General features: G+C 47.2%; 1 protein-coding gene across 1 annotated transcript; it reads right to left on the minus strand.

Annotated features, from left to right (window-relative positions):
• Positions 1-1,112: 1,112 nt before the first annotated feature.
• COPZ1 (COPI coat complex subunit zeta 1) lies at positions 1,113-20,656 on the minus strand. Its single transcript, XM_082421909.1, has 9 exons — positions 20,546-20,656; positions 9,568-9,636; positions 8,196-8,277; positions 7,471-7,562; positions 6,198-6,253; positions 4,819-4,896; positions 4,601-4,652; positions 3,342-3,380; positions 1,113-2,526 (listed from the first exon to the last, which is right to left on the minus strand). Exons 1-9 carry the CDS (start codon positions 20,561-20,563, stop codon positions 2,479-2,481), a joined length of 534 nt encoding a protein of 177 aa, XP_082278035.1. The 5' UTR covers positions 20,564-20,656; the 3' UTR covers positions 1,113-2,478.
• Positions 20,657-21,457: the final 801 nt, after the last annotated feature.

Here is a 21,457-nt window from a genome sequence, read left to right on the forward strand (position 1 = left end):
CAGCGATCTTAATTACTGAACACTGCTTTTCCCCCACCTCAGGGGGGCAAAGACAAAAATCCCTAGCCCTCATCCAGCCCCCTGTACCCTAACTCTCAATGCAGGACTGCAGGGTGCTGTACCCAAGCATTTTTCTTTTTCTATCTGCTGAGGGTGACCCTGGGCCCAGTTGCCCCGCAGTTGCTGAACTGAATTGCTAGGTTCTCAAAGAGCAGGCAAGACTGGACAACTGTAGGTTTCATGCCTTGGTGCTGGAGAGGCTTCCCCCTCTGGTTACCTTTCTTCCCTCATCCTTTCCTATCTAAGGTCCCAATGCAGTCTCTCTTGCCTAACCCCAGAATTACAGGCCTATCTCACGAGCAGTAGAGGTGACAGAGACCCTTCAGATTGCAGTGCAGACAAGGGCTCCCCACACTCCCCCTCTCCTTCAAATCCTGCAGGGGAAGGGGTAAAGAAAACCAAAGCATTCTCCTGTCGCCGCGGCAACCATAAAACCCCCAGCTAAATCCATCTTGTGAGCTCACCGCCCCATTAAGATGCAGGGCCAGGCTCTGCGCCAGCCCAGCCACATTCATTTGTGCGAAGAAAGGTGGAGGAGGGGGAGGGGAGCAGGCTCTGGAGGGACGGGGAAATGGCGAGGAGAGGTTATTTACACCACTGTCCTGACCTTCTGGAGCAGCACTGGCTCCGATAAATAACCCGCTCAGCGCCGTTTTGGAGCGGGAGAGGGAGGTGCAGGGAGGGAGCCGGGGCTGCAGGCGGCCCCCACGCAGGTGCGCGTCTCCAGGTTACTAATGGCTGAGGCGGGAGCAGGCAGCTGGCTTCGGGGGTGGTGGGGTAGCACTCAGTTCCCTGGGACTCCCACTGAGAAAATACCATCCCTACCCCACCCCTGGCGCCAATTTCCAGGCGAGTGGCCGGGGAGATGCCAAGGAGGCAAAGAGCCCCGTAAATTAGGGATGGGGGGTGGGGGGCAGAATGCTGGGGATTCTCTGAGGTGGGAGGGAAGAAATATTATAAGAGGGGGAGCGGGCGTTGGGGGGGGTGTTTAGAGGAATAGGAGCAGCTGCCAAGAAGAGAGGAAGAGGAATGGAAACATCACACAAAGGCAGTTTGGAAAAAGAAATGTTTTATTCCTCTTTGCGCAGAGCAGTATATGAAGCTGGCTAGCATCCTGACTCCGTACATCTCTTACACAAAAACGCCCCCTCCAGGATGCCCAGTTATCCGCCCCACTTGCAGAACTGGCAGTTAGTGGGTGGGGGCAGAACACTAAGTCTCAGGAAGGTTTCTTGAGACATTTTTGTGGGAAGTTTTGGGTCAAGGGGAGAGATGACCCAACAGTGGGTGTCCCATCCTCCGTCTTCCTGGGGAAATCCAAATCCCAAAGGTCTTCTGAAGAAAGGCACCTCTCTCAGCGACCTAGGGAAGGGAGGCGCCCAGACCTACCGCCCGGATGTAAGGCTGAGGCAGAGAGAGGACAGGGTTAGGCAGCAGAGATCGCAGACCCAAGGCAGAGGAGTGAGGTGCATGTGGGAGAGAGAAGGGGACTGAGAGAGCCCAGAGGCCCAAGTCATAAATTCCACCCCATCCCCAGTTCTGAGCAGAAACTCTTCTTCCCAAGACTAGAATGGAGTTTTAGATCAGGGACTGGCTTGGCTCCAGAGCACAGACAGGGCAAGCCAGGCAGAGCTCGCACGGGTAGTGAAGGTGGAAAGTTAAGGTATCAGACCGAGAGACAGACACTCCCACAACCGAACACTCACAGACCACAGCAGTTTTGAAGCTATAAGCCAGGATCAGGGTAAAAAATGCAGCTGTGTCTGAAATACAGAATTTTATAAGCCCTCTCCAATAAAATTTAAATCACTGCTCCTTCCACTCTGTCCCCTGCCTATGAGCTGTTCCCAATCTTTTTTCCAAGGCTGGAGGCCTGGGCAGTAAGAAGGAATGGGAGAAAATACCGAGGCCAGAAAGCGGGGCTGTGGCTGAGACTTCATATGCCTCTCCCCACCCGCACTCCTTCTACAGAAAAGAATTCTCTCTCTCTCCCCTTGCTGGACATATGGGCTGTTGGGATGAAGGCAGGGTAAAGGCAAAGGGAGGAAAACACTCAGCACATTCTTTCTCCTGCTTTGATCTGAAGTGTAGCTGCAGCAAAGGGCACAGAAGTGGAGGAGAAAATATGGGGGATAGGAGAGCACCGGAGCATCATCCAGTCGAGCGAGGAAGAGGGTGCTTCCCCTGCCCTGTGTCCAAACCTGCTGACAGCTTTACTCCCAGGACTGCAAAGAAGAGTGAGAAGGAACGGGAGGCGTATACGGGTTTGCGAGGGGGCAACCACAGACAGGATGGAGACTTAAGGATCCCTGTTATCCCCGAGATGACCCTGAGAGCATCAGTTGGGGGGCTGGATGAGAAGTCACAGCAGACATGTGGATTTTTTGAGGGGGTGAGGAGCCAGGAACAGTGGGGTCTTCACCGAAGGAGTGACCACTTGATCTGTTCTTTGGCTGACTGCAGCACCTGCAGGGACAAGGGTGGCATTGAGCGGCTTGCTGGGGGGTGGGGGTGGGGGAATGGGTCTCTCCTTCCCCTCATTTGCCTTCCCTGTCCTTAGAAGATTGGCAAACAGAAAATTCCCAAGGGTAGAGGGATGGGAAGAAGCTCTCTAAGGCCCTAGAGGACTATCAGTTTGGGAAATTCCAAAAAAATTCAAGTCCACTGGGGGGATGAAGAGAGAAGAGGTATACCTGGGAGGAAAGAAAAAAACTGGGGGTTACCGGACATATGTTAAAGCGGGGTGGCGGGGGGAGAGTTTTACCACATCCAGATGGACTTCTTGGTAAGAATTCCAAGTGGGTAAAAAACAGAATCCCTCCCTGGCCCCCCTCCGCATCAGGTAGACAATCTCTCTGCAAAGTAGCAAGATGGATCTGCAAAACCTGCAAATTCTAGAATATGCATTTCCAGCTTAGCCCTCATTTGAATAATAAGAGAAAGACAGAGAGTGTGTGTGTGTGCACGCACACAGATCATCTGCTTAAGGCAAGCTTCTGCTGGGGAATAAATCACTGAATGAGGCATCAGGCAGGGAGGGTTTGAAGGGTACAGAGCAAGGCTGACAGCCTACTGCTCATAGGAAACTGGGATAGGAGTTGGAGTCGGGTAGGGAGCGGCGGGCTATATGAGCCCGTTTTCTGGACTAGGAGGGAGCCCAAGAAGATGTGTCTTCAGTCTCTAGTCTCCTGAATTCAGGCTTGGTGGGTTGGGGTGGAATACTATGCTAGCCTCTTTAGTGACCCAGTCCATCTGGAGAGGACGAAGGAAGACAGTCATACCTGAGACACGGTCTGCTCCGTAAGGGGGACATCTTCTCCCTACGGCACAGAGAGACAAGCATTCAGCGTGGAAGAAAGCTGGAGTAAGACCTGACTGAGGTGGGACAATGGAGAAGGAAGAGGTGGTCCTTTAAACTGAAGCAAAGGGCACATGCCCTAACCTTCTCAGTCCCTCCTAGGGACTAGTTAGTACAGCCACAGTTTTACTTGGCCAGAGGGACTGTTGAGCAAAAAAGGGTCATTTCATCCATCTTCTGTTTTAAGGCAGGAGGACTTCTTAAAAGATTTATTCCATTCCAGGTAATTAGCAGGTTATCTGATCCTCAACTTGAGGATGGGAGACCAGATTCCCTAGTCAGAGAAGACCTTCCCCGAATATCAGTATCGCTAGGGAGAGGATAAGGGGGAGCCCAGGGTAGTTTAATGGATCCCGCAAGGCCTGATGGGTAACGACAGCATGTTAATTTGAAGAAATAAACTGCTGCAACAGCAGCCTGAGAAGGGGAAGGAGGGAGCTGGTGAAGGCGTGGGGTGGGGGGGGACCTTCTCTCTTGCCACATAGAGACATATGTTAGAGGAGAAGATTAAACTATGCAAATGGAGCCCACGGCAGTTAAGGGAGAAGATTTCCCATTACCCGGCACTGTCAGCCTTCACTCTGTGGAGGTCAGAGCCGGGACATTCTGTGAATGGAGAGACTGGCTCTGCTCAGGCATCTCTGCACCCCTACAATTTGCTGGCAGGCTCTCTCTGCACCCAGCAGACTTGGAGCTTTCTCTGGTTAACTCAGAGGCCTCTTTCTGCTATCACTAGCACCAAAGAGGACAGAGGTTCTGGCAAATAAGTACTTCCTGACGGAGAGGTACTGTTCTCACTCCTAAAAGACTTTAAAAGACAAGGAAGACATTCCTCTGCCTCAGATAATTGGGATTCATCCCCACAGGAAGAAGAAGCCAACCTCAAATTCCTTTATTGTTTCAGAACCATCAATATTAAAGTTCCCTTTATTTCATCTTTGATTTAATAAGTATGTATTAAATGTCCACTCTGTGCAGACTGTATGAGATGCTAGGTACCAGGTGAGGGGCAGAAATATATTCCTCCTGCTTCCCTTCTTTGAGACAATGAGAATTTGAAAGGGAAGGAGACAGTATTCTACAAGTATGTATTCTACAAGCCCCAACCCTTAGATCATTTAGCAGGTCTGGCCCTGGAGGGTGAGTAGATGGGGGATGTAGAGGGGAGATAGTTCTGCTTACCCTTAACGCCACCCGGTGTACCACTTGCTGGGGATCGCTCTCCAGGATCACCCTGAAAAGACAAAGAAGAGACCATTGTTCACTCTGTCCTGAAGAACCAACTTACTGTGGGGAAACTGGTCACTCGGCCCCCTTGCCTTCGGACAGGGGCAGTGGCCCCACCCCTCACCCCAGATCCAGGGAGGTCCAGGGAGGTCCAGGGAGGTCCGAGCACTCACCCTCCGTCTACAATTTCATCCACAGCCAAGAAGAGCCCCTCCATGTTCTCCAGCAGAGCTCGCTTTTCTACATTTTTCCTGAGTCCCCGAGAGAAGAGAAAACCCAGCCTGAGTGTGAAAGGGATCCTAGGACACTGTCTGAGCTGGGGAGCCTAAACTAGACCAATATATGTCTCCACGAACCACACAAAGAAGTAAATAAGCACTTTCTGGCTAACCCATTCTAACCCCCTTCCTACTCTTATTTGCTGAGTAACGACCAGGGATGCCAGGAAAGAGATTCAAAATACACACACAGTCAACTTCTGACTATTCAAGGGCTGATTTCCAGAGCTATTGTTTCTTTCCTACCTGCCACGCTGCTGCTCACAACATTGCTCATGAACACTGACATCAGTGGGTGGAAAAGAGGGAACACACAGAGCTAAAACTCAATCTGGAGGTGGCGGGAGGTGAGGAGGGGCTGAGTGCAAACTCTGTTTGCACTCAAGCTCTGACAAGGCTTCCAAGCTTCTCTCTGCTCCCACCACCAGCTCCCCCAGCTCTGCTCAGGCCTTGAAAAGAAGCCCAGCTAGGGGGCTGGGAACTGCCAGGGCCCGGCATCCACCAGCCTCAGGTCTGGTGGTTGGTGCATATGGCCAGTCACATCCGTCAGTCTGACTCTTTCACTAGATCACCGAAATGAAGTCTATTCAATCACCTGGCTAAGAAATAAATCATCCCCTTCCTGAGGAAATCTGAGCCGTTCACCCTGCTGATTCTGTGGGGCTGAGAGCACCTGCTGATTCTGCTCTGTCCGGATGGCTGTCTGTACTGGCTTCACTTGGGAGCCCTGGATGTTTTCAGGAAAAGTATTTTGTATCTCCTCTATTGCCCATCTGCATGGGGAACAGAGGGCTGGTGGGGAGGTGGGCGGGGAGGAGAGGGTAAAAGGCACATTCTTCCTGCTCTCTAGAAGGAAAAACTAAGGGCCGGACGTGAAAAATTGTGAGTGCTGCCTCCATTCCCAGGGTGCTGCTGTTGCATCTGGGACATTTCCCAATGCTTGCCCTTTCTCTACCGTGAATGTAAAGAATGAAGCCCAGGAAAGCACCTTGAGGGTGCTTGGAACTCTGACAGAGCCACTGGGGGATGCGAGAGCAGACACAGAGGCAAAGATTCTGCTCCTTCCCGGTCCCTTTTCTCAGGAGAATTATTCCACAGGAGTAACACACTCTCCCATCCAGTCCGCCCCATCAGTGCAAATTACTCTGAAATAATAAGCCCGACTTCTCCAGGTAAATCAACGCCCCAGAGCCTCTGCTCATCCCCCACAAATCCCTGGACCTGAAGAACAGTGACTGTCCCTCGCAAACAGATGTCAAGAATGGCCTGCTCACCTCAGCATCTGGCTCAATGAGTCGAAGAGGCAATTCAGAACAGCCATGAGCATCAGCTGTTTGGAGACAGAAGAAGCAGAAGGATAAGGTTCAAGGCCCTGAAAGCTGCTACCTGAAGACAAAGCCCTCCAACTCATTAAGCATCAAAAGACACAGGCTTTCACAAAGGACCAACAGCATAAGGTGGAAGTGAGAGTAAAAGAGGAAGAGGACCCGTGGCTCCCCACAGAAATAAATTCTGCTTCATGACCCCATGATTTTAGGTCTCTCTTTGACCAGACTGTTCAAACAGAACTTTCCTGTCACAGTCTTCTTCACGTCTTTACCAACTGTATATGTGTTACCCTATGTCTTCAGTAGAAAAATCATTAACCAAGCAATAGCTGAGGTCAGACTGTTGTCAAAAGAGAATGGACTTTGGAGTCAGACAGATCTGGGCTTAAATCCCAGCCGAGCCATTTCTAGATGTGTGACCCTGGGGAAGTTATCAGTTTGAACCACATGAAACTGCCACTTTTGTAGTCCGACAGTGGTCAAATATAAGTAATTTCATATGGTTCCTCAAGGTTTAGTTTCCTCACCTATAAAACAAGGGCACTAATGCCCAAAACTCATAGAAGTGCTGTAAGGTTTAAATAACAATGTATTCTACAAAGCACTTGCAGCAATAAGAACTCAGGAAGAGTTGGTTCTCTCAAACTTTGACTTTTGCCTCAAATTATGTAGGGGCTTATTTTTACCTACCTACTCTCTTAGAAGTTGTGACCTAAGGTAAATAGCTTTTCCTGAGTTTAGGAAGCAGGTTAGGACTACACCCCCAGTCTTCAGAGAGCCACTCAGAAGGTATGGCTTCGACGTGACCCACAATGTTGCCTAAGTGACCCGAACTCAGTCAGGTGTGGACCCTGCACCGCAGGAGCAAGCATCCCCTGAGCCCTGACCACACCTCAGAAATCCATCTTGAAAACACCATCCAGGGAAGGCCATTGGTATTACACATTAGTATGTATCAAAACATAGATAGTATGTATCAAAACATAGATGGTGTGTCCTACATGGACACAGAAATCTGGGAAAGCTTCCATTCTAAGTTGATTCAGTTGCTCGGCCGTGTCTGTGAGGCTGACAGGGATCTCCGACAACTTTGTTAGCCAGCCAGACGCCAGAGGGACACAGGGACGTGGCAGTCCTAGGGCCCAGAACCAGTCACGAGGTCCTGCCGGTGGTTCAGGAGGGGACAGCAGAGACAGCAAAGAGGGGTGGGGCTCCTCACCTCATTTTCATAGGAGCTGCCGATCACATAGAAATAGAGATCGATGCTGCTTTTGTATACCACTGTCAGGCCTTCCAAGAGGGCAATTTCACCTGTGCGGGGGAACAAAGGTGGAAACGGTGGGTGGCCTGAGACAAAGAAGTAGGAAAGAGGGAGTTACCATGAACTCCTGGTATCCAGCTGTGTGGGGCTGAGGTGAGGCAGGTCTTAATGACCCCCAAAGACTGAAGTGGACCTGCTTTTTCTTTTCGGGTGGTAGCAGAGGGCGGCAAGTGTAAACTTGGGGGAGTCTAAGTATCTTCTCCTCTAACTGCTCCTGCCCCCCAGCCACCAGTAGCCTTATTTCCCTCCTTGTATACGAGACAGGATACTAGTCAATCCTTCGGAGGTGAAAATGCAGAGCGGTCACCTTTACAGACTTCCATTTACCTGCCCTAATGGATGCGGTACAATAAGCAGAGCTGCAGTTAAATTTGTCAAGTGAGGCTCATAAATCCGGGGACTAGACAGGTAGCTAACAGCCAACCTTCTAGCACGGTATTCCCGCGTGAGGTACACTCACCTCTCCATTACATTTCTGAAGAGTTTATTATATGAGGGGAGGAGGAAGAAAGAGAAGAAGGAGGCAGAGTCATTTTGCCCTTTCTCCGCCGCCCCCCCGCCGCCCCCCCCCTTCCCGCTGTGGCTCTCCCACTGCAGGGAGTAGTGAAAGGAAGACGACCTACTGTCAGTCCGGTGGGTCTTGTTGAAAATGTTCTTCTCAAAGGCCTTTTGCTCCTTGACACTGGGGTAGGTGTCGTCATAGTACTGGTCAGAGGGAAAGGAGATGAGTTGGGTCATTAGAGCTGGGAGCCCAGAATGACTAGTGACTGTTTTGCCCTGGATCTTGGATTTCTCTCCTTCAAGGCGTGGGGTGAGGGAGAAATACTGACACGAAGAAGGGAGAACTACAGAGGCAGGGAATGGGCAGTGAGTAATCGGATACAAAACGAAGTTTTTCAGGACCCTGCTACAAGCCACCCCGCCTCACAGTTCTCAGACTGGAAGGGCAAGAGGCCTAGAAGCCCTGTGATGAGGCTCTGCCCCGTCTGCATTCTAGGGCAGCAACCCTGAGGCCATTCCCAGGCGCCACCCCAGGTCCGGGCGCACTGCTAGAGAACACGAAAGGCACCAGGCCCTCACTATGCAGGGCTGAGGAATGGGGAAGGGCTGCAAACACCTCCTCTACAGAAGGGCAAGCCCTGCCTGTGCTCTCTGATCTCCTGCATCTTAGCTTCCTTTCCAGCAAACTGGAAGAAGTGGGAGGCAAGCTAGCACACTGTGGAGCCCACTCCCAAGCTCTCCCTGGCAAGGGGTTGGAGACGCAGGCTGCTAAATCGCTCTGCTCTTCAGGGGCTAATCCGTTGCAGTCAGCTGAAGACCTATAACAGGCCTGGCATTTAGTAACTGGATAACTGTTTCAAAAGGTGTCCTGCATAGTTACATCCAATTACAGGGAGGAACAGCTGGTGAATTCTAAACTAATCTCTACCTGCTGATTGATTTATGCTATGCTCGCCCAGAGTTAATCCACCAGGGACGGAAAAAATTTCTCCAGGAGGGGGAGAATATGGAGGGAGAGGAGAGGGGTGTCCTTTCTCCTCTCTTTCAATAGATCCAAAGTTAGCAACATCCCACTGGGGAACTCAGGAGGTAACAAGCTTGGTGGTGACTGGAGACCTAGGACTGGAACCCTGGAGCTGCAAGAGAATTCCCTGGAAAAATCCAGGCAGGATGATGAGGTAGAAGAGAAAGGGACAGGAGTGATGGGCATGGGCAGGCTGCTTCTCACATCTAGACATTGCTTTGTTCAGAAACCAAGGTTCCAAAGCTTTTTCCTGTTCTGATGTTGATGACAAAGCCTAAGGATGGCAAGTAGGGAAGCAGGGCAACTAAGAGACAGGAGCAGTTTAGGTTTTATCTGGAGTAGTCAGAGGTAGATGGAAGAATTCTCAAAATTATGTGTGGATGAATATGAGTTAATAGGGCCAGTCCCAAGATCCAAAGCTCAGAAAAAGTCTGTCTTTGCTCCTAAACTAATCTGAAAGGGAATCTCACCTTGGCAAAAAGTCGATCTCCATCATTGTCCAGAATCAGGATGGCTTTGACAGTATACAGAGAGGGTTCCTGAAGAGATATGAACATACCTTCAGTCCTGAAGGCTCTTGCCACCATTAGCAAACCAGATACCTTCCCCTGGTCCCACTGGGGCTGCAAGGGGATACAGAGGTGCCTCTGTAGGTCCCCTATCCCAACCTGGTTAGATTTTGACATTTCCCACTGAGAATGACCAAGTGGTAAATGAACTGAATTGAGGGAGGGGACATTTCAACAAAGGACCCAAAGCAGCACCAGAGCAACAATTTCTATGAGCCAGACTCACAGAGGGCTTAATATTTCTTATTTCCAAATATTATGCTACAGTTAGTTTCCAAATTACTCTCCCTCCCTGGTCTCCCATGCACAGGTGGGTATGGAATGTGGAATGTAACCAGATTAACAGGCACTGCACGAGGCTCTCTGAAAATAGCGTTGACTGCCCTAGTGTACTTGGAAGTTCCTGCAGTCCCGATGCAGTAGCAATGCAGAGGCATAAAGAAAGGCTTCCCTAAACCACCCACATACTGAGCAGATGGAAACAAGCACGCATGCACGCACATACTCACACACAGACACACCAGTTCTGAATGCAGCCCAGTGAGACATCCATCTTCCAAGACTTCCCCTAGGATCTCAACTCCTCTACTATACCCTGACGACCACCACTTAACTTGCCAAGACAAAAAGCAATCTGAATTTGTGGTAGTTAAGAAGCAGTTAAGAAGAGGCTCCGTCTAAGAAACACTCTGGAGCCTGGAGACAAGGAGCAGGAGTGGAGTGTTCTTTCACTACCAAAAAGCAACCTTTGAGGGAACTGGCTCCCAAAGAAATCAGGGGCTTCCCTGGCGGTCCAGCGACTAAGACTCCGCGCTTCCACTGCAGGTGGCACGGGTTTGATCCCTGGTCGGGGAACTAAGACTCTGCATGCTGCATGGCATAGCCACAAAAAAAAAAACAAAAGAAAAAGAAAAAGAAAAACAAAAGAAAAAGAAATCAGAGTCTCAGCCTTAACAGTTACACTAAAACTCTAAGCATATCACTTTGCAAAAGCTCCTCCACTCCTGCAACTTCCAGGGAACCAGCTTACAGGAAAGGAAGAAGAGGAAAGGAAGGGAGGCCATGGGATGTGTACGGAAGGTGTCTGCAGGCTCACATTCCTTGACTTTCTAATCAGCGTTACTTACCGTGGATATCCTTCTCCCGTGCTTTGAGACAAGGCTGTTGCTTTGCTACCTCCGTTTCCTGGCCCTACTTAGGAAACCCACAGCCTTCACAGGGCCAAACATATTCTCCGAGCATATGTTTAACAAAGACCCAAAGGTGATGAGGAAAGATTCACTGCCAAGGATCTGCAGCCTCTACAAAGGTAAACTATCCCATAAGGCTCCAGGGGGTTTATGGTTCCATGCAAAGAACCAACCTTAGCTCAAGGAGTTAAGAATGAGAGTAAAGGGAACCCAGTCTTTTGAGAACAGGGTGATAAAGAATGTAAGCTTTCCCCACTTGGATTCTTGAGGACAGAAATTTTTGTTTCTTTCACTGATTTATTACAAGTGTCCAGAACAATGCCTGACATATACTAAACTCTCAATATTTATTGAATGATTATGAGAATAAATGAAGTTTGAGAGTAAAGTAGAAATTTATTGCTGCAGTAAGCATCTAGGGGATTCTCTTATAATTAGACATCCACGTACAGGTAGAATTTTTGGTGTGGCCATTTTGGGTGATATTACTACCAAGTCATCCTCCTCTGACAGACATTCCTTAAAGATGCCCATGCTATACACATTACTCTCCGGAACACTCTCTCAAACTAAGGGACTCTGTCTAGCAGAAGGACGTCCTCTAGAGTCTCATCTAAAAAGTCACAAATAAAGCAGCTTTCCTAACTCCTAATTCCCCACAGAAAGATCTTCCCATAAAGCAGGCTCAGTTCTATAGCAACTTGGATCCTCGATTCACCAACAGGGAGACAGTCATGGGAATGAGTTTTCTTAATAGAGGAAAAGAAGTCCATAAGGAAGGAAATTTAGAAGAAATCATTTTTCCCACAACATTTTCCCTGGAAATCTTTGGCTCTGTTTCTCTATCCGCATTCACAGCAACCTTAGAGAGTTTCCCAATGGTTGAAACCGGGCATTGATCTGGCGCAGGTAACTCGTGCCTGCAGCCACAAAGTCTGGCATCTCTAGAAAGAATGGGATCCCAAAGCAAAGAAAAACCCTTATGGCAGGACTTCCCTGGTGGTGCAGTGGTTAAGAATCCGCCTGACAATGCAGGGGACATGGGTTCGATCCCTGGTCCAGGAAGATCCCACATGCCGCGGAGCAACTAATAAGCCTGTGCGCCACAACTACTGAGCCTGTGCTCCAGAGCCCGTGAGCCAGAACTACTGAGCCCGTGTGCCACAACTGCAGAAGCCCATGTGCCTAGAGCCCGTGCTCTGCAACAAGAGAAGCCACCGCAATGAGAAGCCCGCGCACCGCAATGAAGAGTAGCCCCTGCTCACCACAGCTAGAGAAAGCCAGTGCGCAGCAACTAAGACCCAACACAGCCAAAAAATTAAAAAAACAAAAAACAACAAAAAAAACCCTTATGGCCACCAGCCAACTAGGACAGTCAGACAGTCCTCTGTGGCCAACAGGGTGAGAGAGTGCCTAAAACAGCCGGCAAAGAGAGAGACAGATTCCTGGGTCCTGCTCCTGGCTCTTTTCACTGGCTTCCTAGAAGACGCAGTCAAGGAAACCCCCAAAATAGAAACATGGATCTTGCTGGGAAGGATAAAATACAGGCAAAGGCAGGCAAGGAGAAGACCAGAAGGGACCCTAAGTATGAAAAGGGTACGATGGCACTAGAGAAAAGGCTGGTCATTTTAAACTTCCAAAGAAATGACCACACTAAATAAAGCTGAGAACTTAGGCAAGAGCTTAAATGCTGCTTTAATTTTCCACTCTGCTACAGCCAGAACTGGCAGCTTCTCCTTTACTTCTCCTGCCACCTCCTGACTGCAGCTGGTTCCACTTCAGCCTGGGGCCTTTACCTCTCAGGAGTGGGGAGGGCCTGGAGCTCCTCTCATATCATAAAACCAGCCAGTTTAAAGGGCCCAGAAGCCATTACTGATAATGTAATTTCACTTTAAGTTTTTTGCAAAGGGCAAGTTTATAAATAACTTCCAGCTCTTGAGAAATGAGCTTCCTGGACAATGGACTAGGCTTGACCTTGTAACACATCAAATGCTGATTATTGAGAAAGACACTACAAGCTCAGGGCCATGTTCAAAGGATTTTAAAGGTCTATTCTTCCCTCCCATTCCCAAATGGGTAGCTGCTAGAAAGCTTTCGAGACAAAGTTCTGTGATGCACTGACTTTCAGAGAGCCACAGCCTGAGTGTATAACAGAACTTCACCTCAAATGCTAATGGTGCCTGGAAATGATGTGCAGGCAGATTGGTTTTGGGGATGGTGGGTGGCTCAGATAGATTTTCATGTCCATTTTTATTATCAAGAAAACTAGACTGGACTCCTCAGGAGAGCTGAAACAACACCGAACAAGCAACGAGCCTGCTGCAAACAAGTCTTTTATCTCAATCAGGGGCTTCTGAAGCCTGGTGAAAAACATCACCATCTCCCATTATCCCCTACCCTACCCCAGCACACAGAGGACTAGAAGGGAAGAGTCGTTCCTCGTGCTGCCCCCTGTGGGCCTTCGGATGACCTGCAGCTTCCTCAGCACTATAGTCATTAGCAGAAATATTAAAAAGGCAGCTCTGGAGAAAAGCTCTCTATTTGTGTGTCTTGTAAGTCAAACTAGGAGAGATGGGCCCTGAAAAAGCACTGAATTAAGTCTATCCACAATGTATATAGTAAGAGGACACTCTGGGGTAACATCATGATACGCCACCAGAAGAGGACTAGGGTAGTGTTTGGAGCAGGTAGACAGGATATTTGAGGCCTATGACTAATTATTTTATTTGATCCTTTGTGGGGGATGGAGGAGGAGGGAGGGAGCCAAGAAGTCTTTGTGGAGTTAGAGGATGCTATCCACAAAGCTGAAAGGACACAAGTAAGAATCTGGTTGAGATTCCTAGAAAGTTCTTCATTCCCCACTTGTAAAGAAATCTTTATGGCCATGCCAAAAAGTAGTACCCTGGCTTGGCAATGGGTCTCCATCAACTAGAAACAAGATGCTCTTCCCTCAACCCTATTTATAAAGTAAAACCAAGACAGTAAAAACTAGGAGAAATTTCTAGATACCACTCCCAGCTCCACATGGCTAAGCAGGTATTTTGCTCCCTGATTCTGTGCCAATTTCTTTAAAATGAAAAGCTCCTCTGGGATTGAGGGCTCCAATTTGCCAGCCACAAGCCTGGGGACTTCAGATGAAAAGAAAAGAAGAATTAGCAAAGGTTTTGCCAGAGAAGGGCAGTTTTCACATACTCCCCAGGGGTTTGCTTAGATTCAGGCAGCACAGCTCAGGAAAGAATAGGAGCCAAGGTACCACGGAACATTACCCATCTGACCTGAGACCAAATATTGGTTATTAAGAGGAAACTGAACACAAGTCTTAGGAAGGAAGAACTGTTGGCAGAAAGAGCCACCTAGAAAGAATCTTCCTATCTGACAGATACAAACCATGAAAGCACGGTCACCAGAAGTCTGCCACTACAGGAAAAAATGTCTCTAAACTCCTAAAATCCTTTATTATAGTCTGCATCAGCCATTAACTCAAGTTCTACCTTTCTCTGGGACTCAGCTTTCTCATCAGTGAAATGAGAGGCCTGAGCTAGATCAGTTAAGGTTAATAACTTTGCTGAGTTACAGCAGACCCCCTTTGATAAGCTGACGAAATCTATGGACCTTGTTACCAGAAAAATACACATTCACAAATTTTTATGATTTCAAGGAGTTCACAGACCTAGGTTTAGAATTAAATGAGATTCTCTCTGAAGACAAAAAGACGGTGCAGGGAGGGGAGGAAAAAAGGGGGAAATGAGTGATACTTTTGTAAATCACCCCCTCTCCTCTGCCAGGCACCGAATAATGACTTCAATAAATATGTGTGTGGCCTTCATAAATTAATAAATGATTGAGAAAACTAACACAGCCAGCAGGGGGAGCTAAGCTCAGCACCACACCCCTCCAGCTTTCAGTATTAAATTTCACGGCCGTGAGACAGGCAGGACAAAGATAACCAGGCCCCAAGCTCTTCAGGAATGCAAAGTCTCAGGTCCTTTCTTAAAATTCCAGAAGCTTGTCTGCTAGAGAATTTTTTGCCCAGGGGGGTCACACAGTCCCTAATTCTTCAACTATTCTGGAAATGAAAGAATTACAGAAATGAGGGACAAAGCGAGGAGCACTGCTGGGAAGAGATGAACTGAACAAGCAGAAACCACAGTACTCCACACCTGAGGCCTGAGAGCAACATGAGAACTTCCTGCCTGCCCAGTTTGATAACCCAAGGGCTCTCATTGAAATATCATGCAGCAAAGGGAAAAATCAAATGGGGCTAGATCTATTTCTGATGAGTCCTTGGTCATGATTTGTATCATAATTTACTCTCCACCCCACCCTCCATCTGCTTCTGAAAACGAAAGGGTAGTCTCTGAAAGACTGAATTGACAGCCTCTGTGTTCATCTTTCAGTCTACTTGCTCCCCCAAATCAACCCCCGAGACAGAACTGCTATCCTCTCCCCTAGTTTCAGCCTCCCTCTAAACACTACACAAATAGTAGAAAAGGAGTTGGAGAAAATTGGTAGACAGAGCTGTCCAGGCCAACTGGCTGTGGATGGGGATATCTGCCTTAATAATGGGAATATTAAAAATCCAAAAAAGGAGATGTAGGCTTCATCTGCAGCATGTAAGACTTAGGTTACACAACAGGAAAGACTTCCTGAAGAGGGGAGGGTAGTCAAACACCAGAAGAGGTGACACAGGCTAGGGGGAATCTAAGGACAGGAGAACTCCTCTAATAATCTGATCGGAGGGAGAGCCTCTTCCGTGCACAGTCAGCAGAGGCAGAATGTGAGACGGCCCTTGCCAGTACAGCTCTCCTATAATGTGCATGGATCCAACCTCCTAATCCAGCTTCATCAGCTGCCCATGGGCACTCTGCCTTCCATCTTCCTAGTTACTCTAGCATAAGTGGGTAGGTAGGCACTAATTCTTTACCCCTGTTCCATCCTTTATTTGCTTCTCTAGCTCCCCTTTCCATAACTAGTTCTCTTGTCAGTATCCTGACTCTAACCAAGTCACGTTGATGGAGTAAAGTAAAAAACAGTAGCAAGTGTCTAGCTGAAAAAGACCCTAAATCTGCCACTAGGCTCCCTCAAATATCTGGATAATTGCATTCATCCTCTGCCTCCCAGGGAAGACCTGGCTTCACAAGGGTCTGGCTTTCTTCACATGGAGGCCCCCTCCTCCTCTTTTGACCATGTGACAGCTCCCCCAGACCTCTGATATAATTTATACCTTGCCGGGGACCAACTCTTTCCCACCACTGTGAAGGAGAGGGAAAAAATATATATAAATACGTCGGAAATCTATAACGAGGTCTTCTTGGAGGGCAAGACATGGGGAGAGTTAGAAGCAGCGTCAATTGCTCTTTAGGGGTTTTAGTTCAAGCCGAGGTCTGCTTCCAGCAATCAACCATTAAAACAAGCCGGCCAGAGTAACAGCACAGTTTATTCTGATCATTTAATTTGAAGTGTCAATAAATTAAACTTCAATCAATTAAACTAGGTGTGCAATAACCGAGATGGACACCCCGACACCAACATAATCACAATAAAAATTTTTATGGTTGCCAGGGACCTCACTGGGGGCAGTGCTGGCACTGCTCGCGCCCTAGCTGAGAAATATATCTCCACAGTGCAGGAACGAGGAGATTGCTTCTCCTAACGAAATGGACAGGCCAGGCACCGGCAAGGACGCAGCTGGGAGAGGGGCACAGGGGACTGCCAAGAACGAGATGGGAGTGCTTTGGGGGCTTAATGTAATTGATACCTTTGCCCAGAGCAGGGGGTGGGGGCATTTAGGCCAAGTACCTCTACTGTTAGTGCCAAAAGAATTTAACAAAAGCCCCATTAAGATGATTCAGGAAGCAAAGGCCACAGAGCAATATCAACCTTTAAGAGTCACTGATGTATTCTGCATAGTTTCTTCCTCCATATATACACATACTCTTGTGCACTCTGGATGCCCTGATTTTTGAATGAGGCTTAGAATTCAGGATCTGGTCATTGTTTTAGGATAGAAATTTATTAAGGGGAGAGTAAGAATAAAATTAAGAAGTCTAGTCCAAAAAGCACTGGAAAAGCACTCAGAAAGTGAATCCAGAGAGGATTAGGAAAAATGAAACCTGTGAGGAAAGATTTAAGGATCTAGACTGCTAGAGTAATTCAGTTTTGAGGAAAAAAGGGTAAAGAGGGGAAGGAGGAAGGGGATAAGTCATTATCTTTAAGATTCCGTAAGTGATTAATGGAGAATGGTGACCTGCAGAGATCCCTCTCTATTCACAACTAAGAGAGAACCAGCAGAAGACAGCAGGAAAGAGGAAGCTGAGTCCAAAGATGCGGGCTGGGGGCATTATTATCAAGCACTGGGAATGGAAGGAGATGAAAAGAGACCTGAGAAAGATCAGACAAATCTGCTTGAAAGGCAGGGCTGGATTACTTAATTCAAGAAAGAAACTCACCCACTGTAAAGTACCTAAATGAAGGGAACCTATTGGTATTTAGAAATTCCCATAATCAGATCAAATTTCAAATGATGGTTCTTCTTGCCCCCCTCTAGCTTACTCTTCCCTTCTTCTAAATATCCTATGGCTATGTGTCTTGTAGAGGTGAGGAGACAAGAATATGCTTTAATCAGGTTTCCCCAGAGGGCCAGCCAAACCAGGAAACAGAAATGTGAGAGGAGGAAGCCTAAAGGAACTTTGGAAGGTACCTGCCCTCTCTAAGGAGTGGTTTGTTAAATACTATCCAGGCACAGTAAACTCTTTAGCTCAGCAGAGAGCTAAGGTAAAATCCAGGGAATTCCTTATACTTTTCATAACAAAGATGGTGACCTAAGAATTAGGGGATGCCGCTGAGCACACAGAGCGGACGAGATAAAAAGGAACAGTACGGAAGGGTGATTCTGAACCAGACGGAGCTAAATTTCGTGGGCCAGTATGTGAGGGTAGTGAGAAGAGAAATAAAAATTTAGGAAATACCACCTGATTCTCAACCACGGCTCCTCATCTGAACCACTGAATACTGAAAATTATTTAAATACTATTTTGTCACTTCTCCCAAGGATAGTACAAAACTAGCGTCACTGTGTAAACAGAGAAGCTGATCCATTACATACAATGACACCTTAGGGCATTAGGGCTTAATTCTCCCCTGGAACTCCAGTTGAGAAGGGCTGGAATGGTGAGAAAGGTACATAAATTCTTAATTGGGGGCCCAAAATATATTGAAAATAGTAAACAGCACACACACACACACACACACACACACACACACACAAATGTTGGGAAGGGCTGACACAGAGGAAGGAAAATACTAATTTAATATCCTAAGAACTCTGGTGACCAGCACAAGGACTGATACCTATTGGTACTTTGTCCCCAACAAAAGCTTTATATAACTGACAGTTGAAAGTACAATTTGGCATGTTGAAGATGTGGAAAGCCCATGATGAGATAACATCAGAGAGACACTTGGTCTGGGAGGATTAGGAGTCAAAAACTAATCCTAGTCTTGATCGTGCTTCCTTGAGGAAGCCCTTTGCCCTAAACCTTCGTTTCCCCTTACCCCATCAAACAGGTTCTTCATGACAAAGAATCAGTAAGGTTTCTAGAGCAAACTTCAGAGGTACCTGACCAGGTCAGCAAGGATCTGTGAATGCAGCATCTTAGGTATAGATTAAAATGGATATAAGGAAGAAGCAGGTTGAAACAGACTTCGCTGAGGAAGCAGAGACAAGAATTGAGGTAAGAGAAAATGTGAGAGACAGAGACTTTCACATGTAACTCCCTCAGTTCAGCACTACACACAAATCCCTTGTTAAAAGGGCTCCTCAAGTAATATCACCCTCACTCCTTTACCTCTAGGCAGGCTCCCTTCTAAACAGATCTAGGGGGCAGTCTAAAAATTTCTTAAACTTCCAAAGAAACTAATTCCCTAGAATTTATCCCAGTCTGTTAACTGGTTAAGAATACTGGTTAATGGCGGGGGAGGGGGGGTGGGGGGGTGGGGGGATGAATTGGGAGATTGGGATTGACATATATACACTAATATGTATGAAATAAATAACTAATAAGAACCTGCTGTATAAAAAAATAAATCAAACAAAATTAAAAAAAAGATATAATTCACATACCATTTACTCATTTAAAGTGTACAATTCAACTGTATTTAGTATATTCATAAAGTTATGAAACTCTCACTATAATCTAAGTTTAGAACATTTTTATCACCCCAAGGAAACCCCACACCCACTAGCAATCACTCCCCATCACTCTTCTCCTCCCACTAGCACTAGGCAATTACTAATCTGTTTTCTGTCTCTACACATTTGCCTATTCTAGACATTGGATATAAATGAAATCATATACTATGAGGTCTTTTGTAAATGGCTTCTTTCACTTAGCATATGTTTTCAAGGTTATCCATTTTGTAGCGTGTATCAGTGCTTTATTTCTTTTTATTGCCAAATTGTATTCCATTGTATGGATATGTCACATTTTGTTTATCCATTCGCAAGGAGATGGACATTTGAGTTGTTTCCACTGTTTAGCTATTGTGATAAAGCTGCTATAAATATTCATGTGCAAAAAAAAAAAAGAATACTGGTTAACTGCTTGGTACAGAAAATGTCTTTAATAAGATTTTAAAGCTTTCTACCTAGACTTAAACAATCCATATGATGGGAAGGAATTATCCCTATCTTTGCCATTTTGAAAGAGGGGAATTGAAACCTGTTATTCTCTTTTACCTGATGAGGATCTGGATGTGTACATGTGAAGAGCTGAAGGAAAAAAAAAAGGCCTAGAGTTCAACTCAATTAAGGAAGGAGCTGGGAGCTAAATCCCTACACCCACATATATATATACGTTAAAATCCCCAAATTGAAAGGGGGGGCGCTTTTTTGAGAGAAACGCTCTGGTTCAGTTCTAAAGAAGGGGTAATAGTATTTTATTTTTTTGAACAAGCGAAAAGGATCATATGGATAGGGGAGCGAAAAGGTGCCCTTTAGCTACCAAAAGTTTTACATAACCAGAGGAATAGTTGGCATCCCAGATCCTACAATAAGAATTCCCAAAGTTTAAATGAAGAGAGAAAAGGAGAACAGAATAACGAGTCCAGAATAAGGAAAAATATTCCACAATCCATGCTGACTCTATCAGGTATTCCAGAACTCTGATGGAATACTGATTCCTCATGATGACAAATCTACATAGCAGGAAGCCGAAGAAGAAAATAGCTTTTTTTGAAGGAATATGACGGGGAATTATCAACGGAGAGTCACACTGTGACAACTATCAGGAGGAGCCTGTGATGACAAACACCTGCACTCTATTCTGACAATTTGAGGCGAGTTTGGAGTTTTGGGGAAACTCAAATCAGGATATCATCCACAATGATCATAATCAGAGGGAATCTGAAGGACCCCAATCCAGTACGCTCATGATCCTATGTGTCCTAAGGACTCCATGTGCTCCCTTCAACTTTCCACTGACTCTGCCCTCTCCCTGGCAGAGCTTCCTACTCTAAACCGAGGCTTTAGCTCCTGCACTAGGCCACAGGCCTATTCCAGGGACCGGCAGAACGTTCGGACCCCGAGGATTACCCGGAACTCCCCTTTCTACCCCCTCCCACTCAGGCTGAACCCCGACTCCCGGCCCCTCTGGACATCGCAGCATCTCGGCCGCCCCTCCAGCTCCTACCAAAATCAGCGCCTCCATCTTGCCCCGCAGCTGGTGCCGACGTGGAGCCGCAGAGACAACGCCGCCGCTGATTGGCCCTAAATCCTCATTAGATCCCGCCCAGAATGAGGGTTATTGGACTCCCAGGTGTCAGCTATTACTTCATTGACCAATCAGTGTACTAGCTTACTTAGCGGAAGCAAGGTGTCCAGCCAGAAGGCGCAGATATTTGATTGTCAGTTTAAACACTCAATAAAACAACAAAGCCTCACTAATGAATGGGGCGGGAGGGTCAGTGGGGCGGGGTTGTTTCCATGGGGAATAGAGGAAGCGATTATTAATTTTCAATTGGCAGGGCTGAGGGCACATGATATCGTCGGCCGGATTTAGCAACTTTAATTCGCACTCCCTTTAGGGAGCGCTGTGTCTCTTTAGCCCTTAACACAGGCAGCTCTCGACAGAATCCTACCCTAATCCCCATCCAGAGCCTCCATTAGGTCCCTGATGTCCACGGTTGCTTTGGGAAACACTGCTAGCTCTTCCTTCAGACTCGCTCAGATCCCTCCAGCATACTCGCAGAAAGTCTGCACAGCCATAGAGTAAAGGCACAAGATGCCCAGCGTGTTATTTAGATAAACCAAGGCCTCTAGAGGTTGATTGCTAACAGTAACAATCTTCCCGAGGTGGAGTCCTAGACTTTGCTTGACCCAGGGAGTTTCTAAAAGCAGATTTTCTTTGGCCGGACGTGAAACGGGATGTTAGAGCTTTGGAGACTAGAGAGGGGAGAGTAGGAAGGACAAAGGGATAAAGAGTCCAGGATAAGGAAGGGTATAGGGAACAAGGTCTGCGGTTTTCCAGTAGGGACAAACCGTTGCAAAATGAGAAAAGAGAAGTTCACTGAATGCAGAGATTTCACAATAGGGAAGAATTTTG

The sequence above is a fragment of the Balaenoptera physalus genome (genome assembly GCF_965194825.1).
Source record: "Balaenoptera physalus genome assembly, chromosome: 13".
In the NCBI taxonomy this organism is placed as follows: Eukaryota; Metazoa; Chordata; class Mammalia; order Artiodactyla; family Balaenopteridae; genus Balaenoptera; species Balaenoptera physalus.

Coding starts and splice junctions, on each gene's coding strand:
- COPZ1 (XM_082421909.1), bottom strand. Junction 8,278..9,567: donor GAGATCGACTTTTTGCCAAG/GTGAGATTCCCT, acceptor CCCTCTGACCAG/TACTATGACGACACCTACCC. Junction 7,563..8,195: donor CAAGACCCACCGGACTGACA/GTAGGTCGTCTT, acceptor TCCCCCGCACAG/GTGAAATTGCCCTCTTGGAA.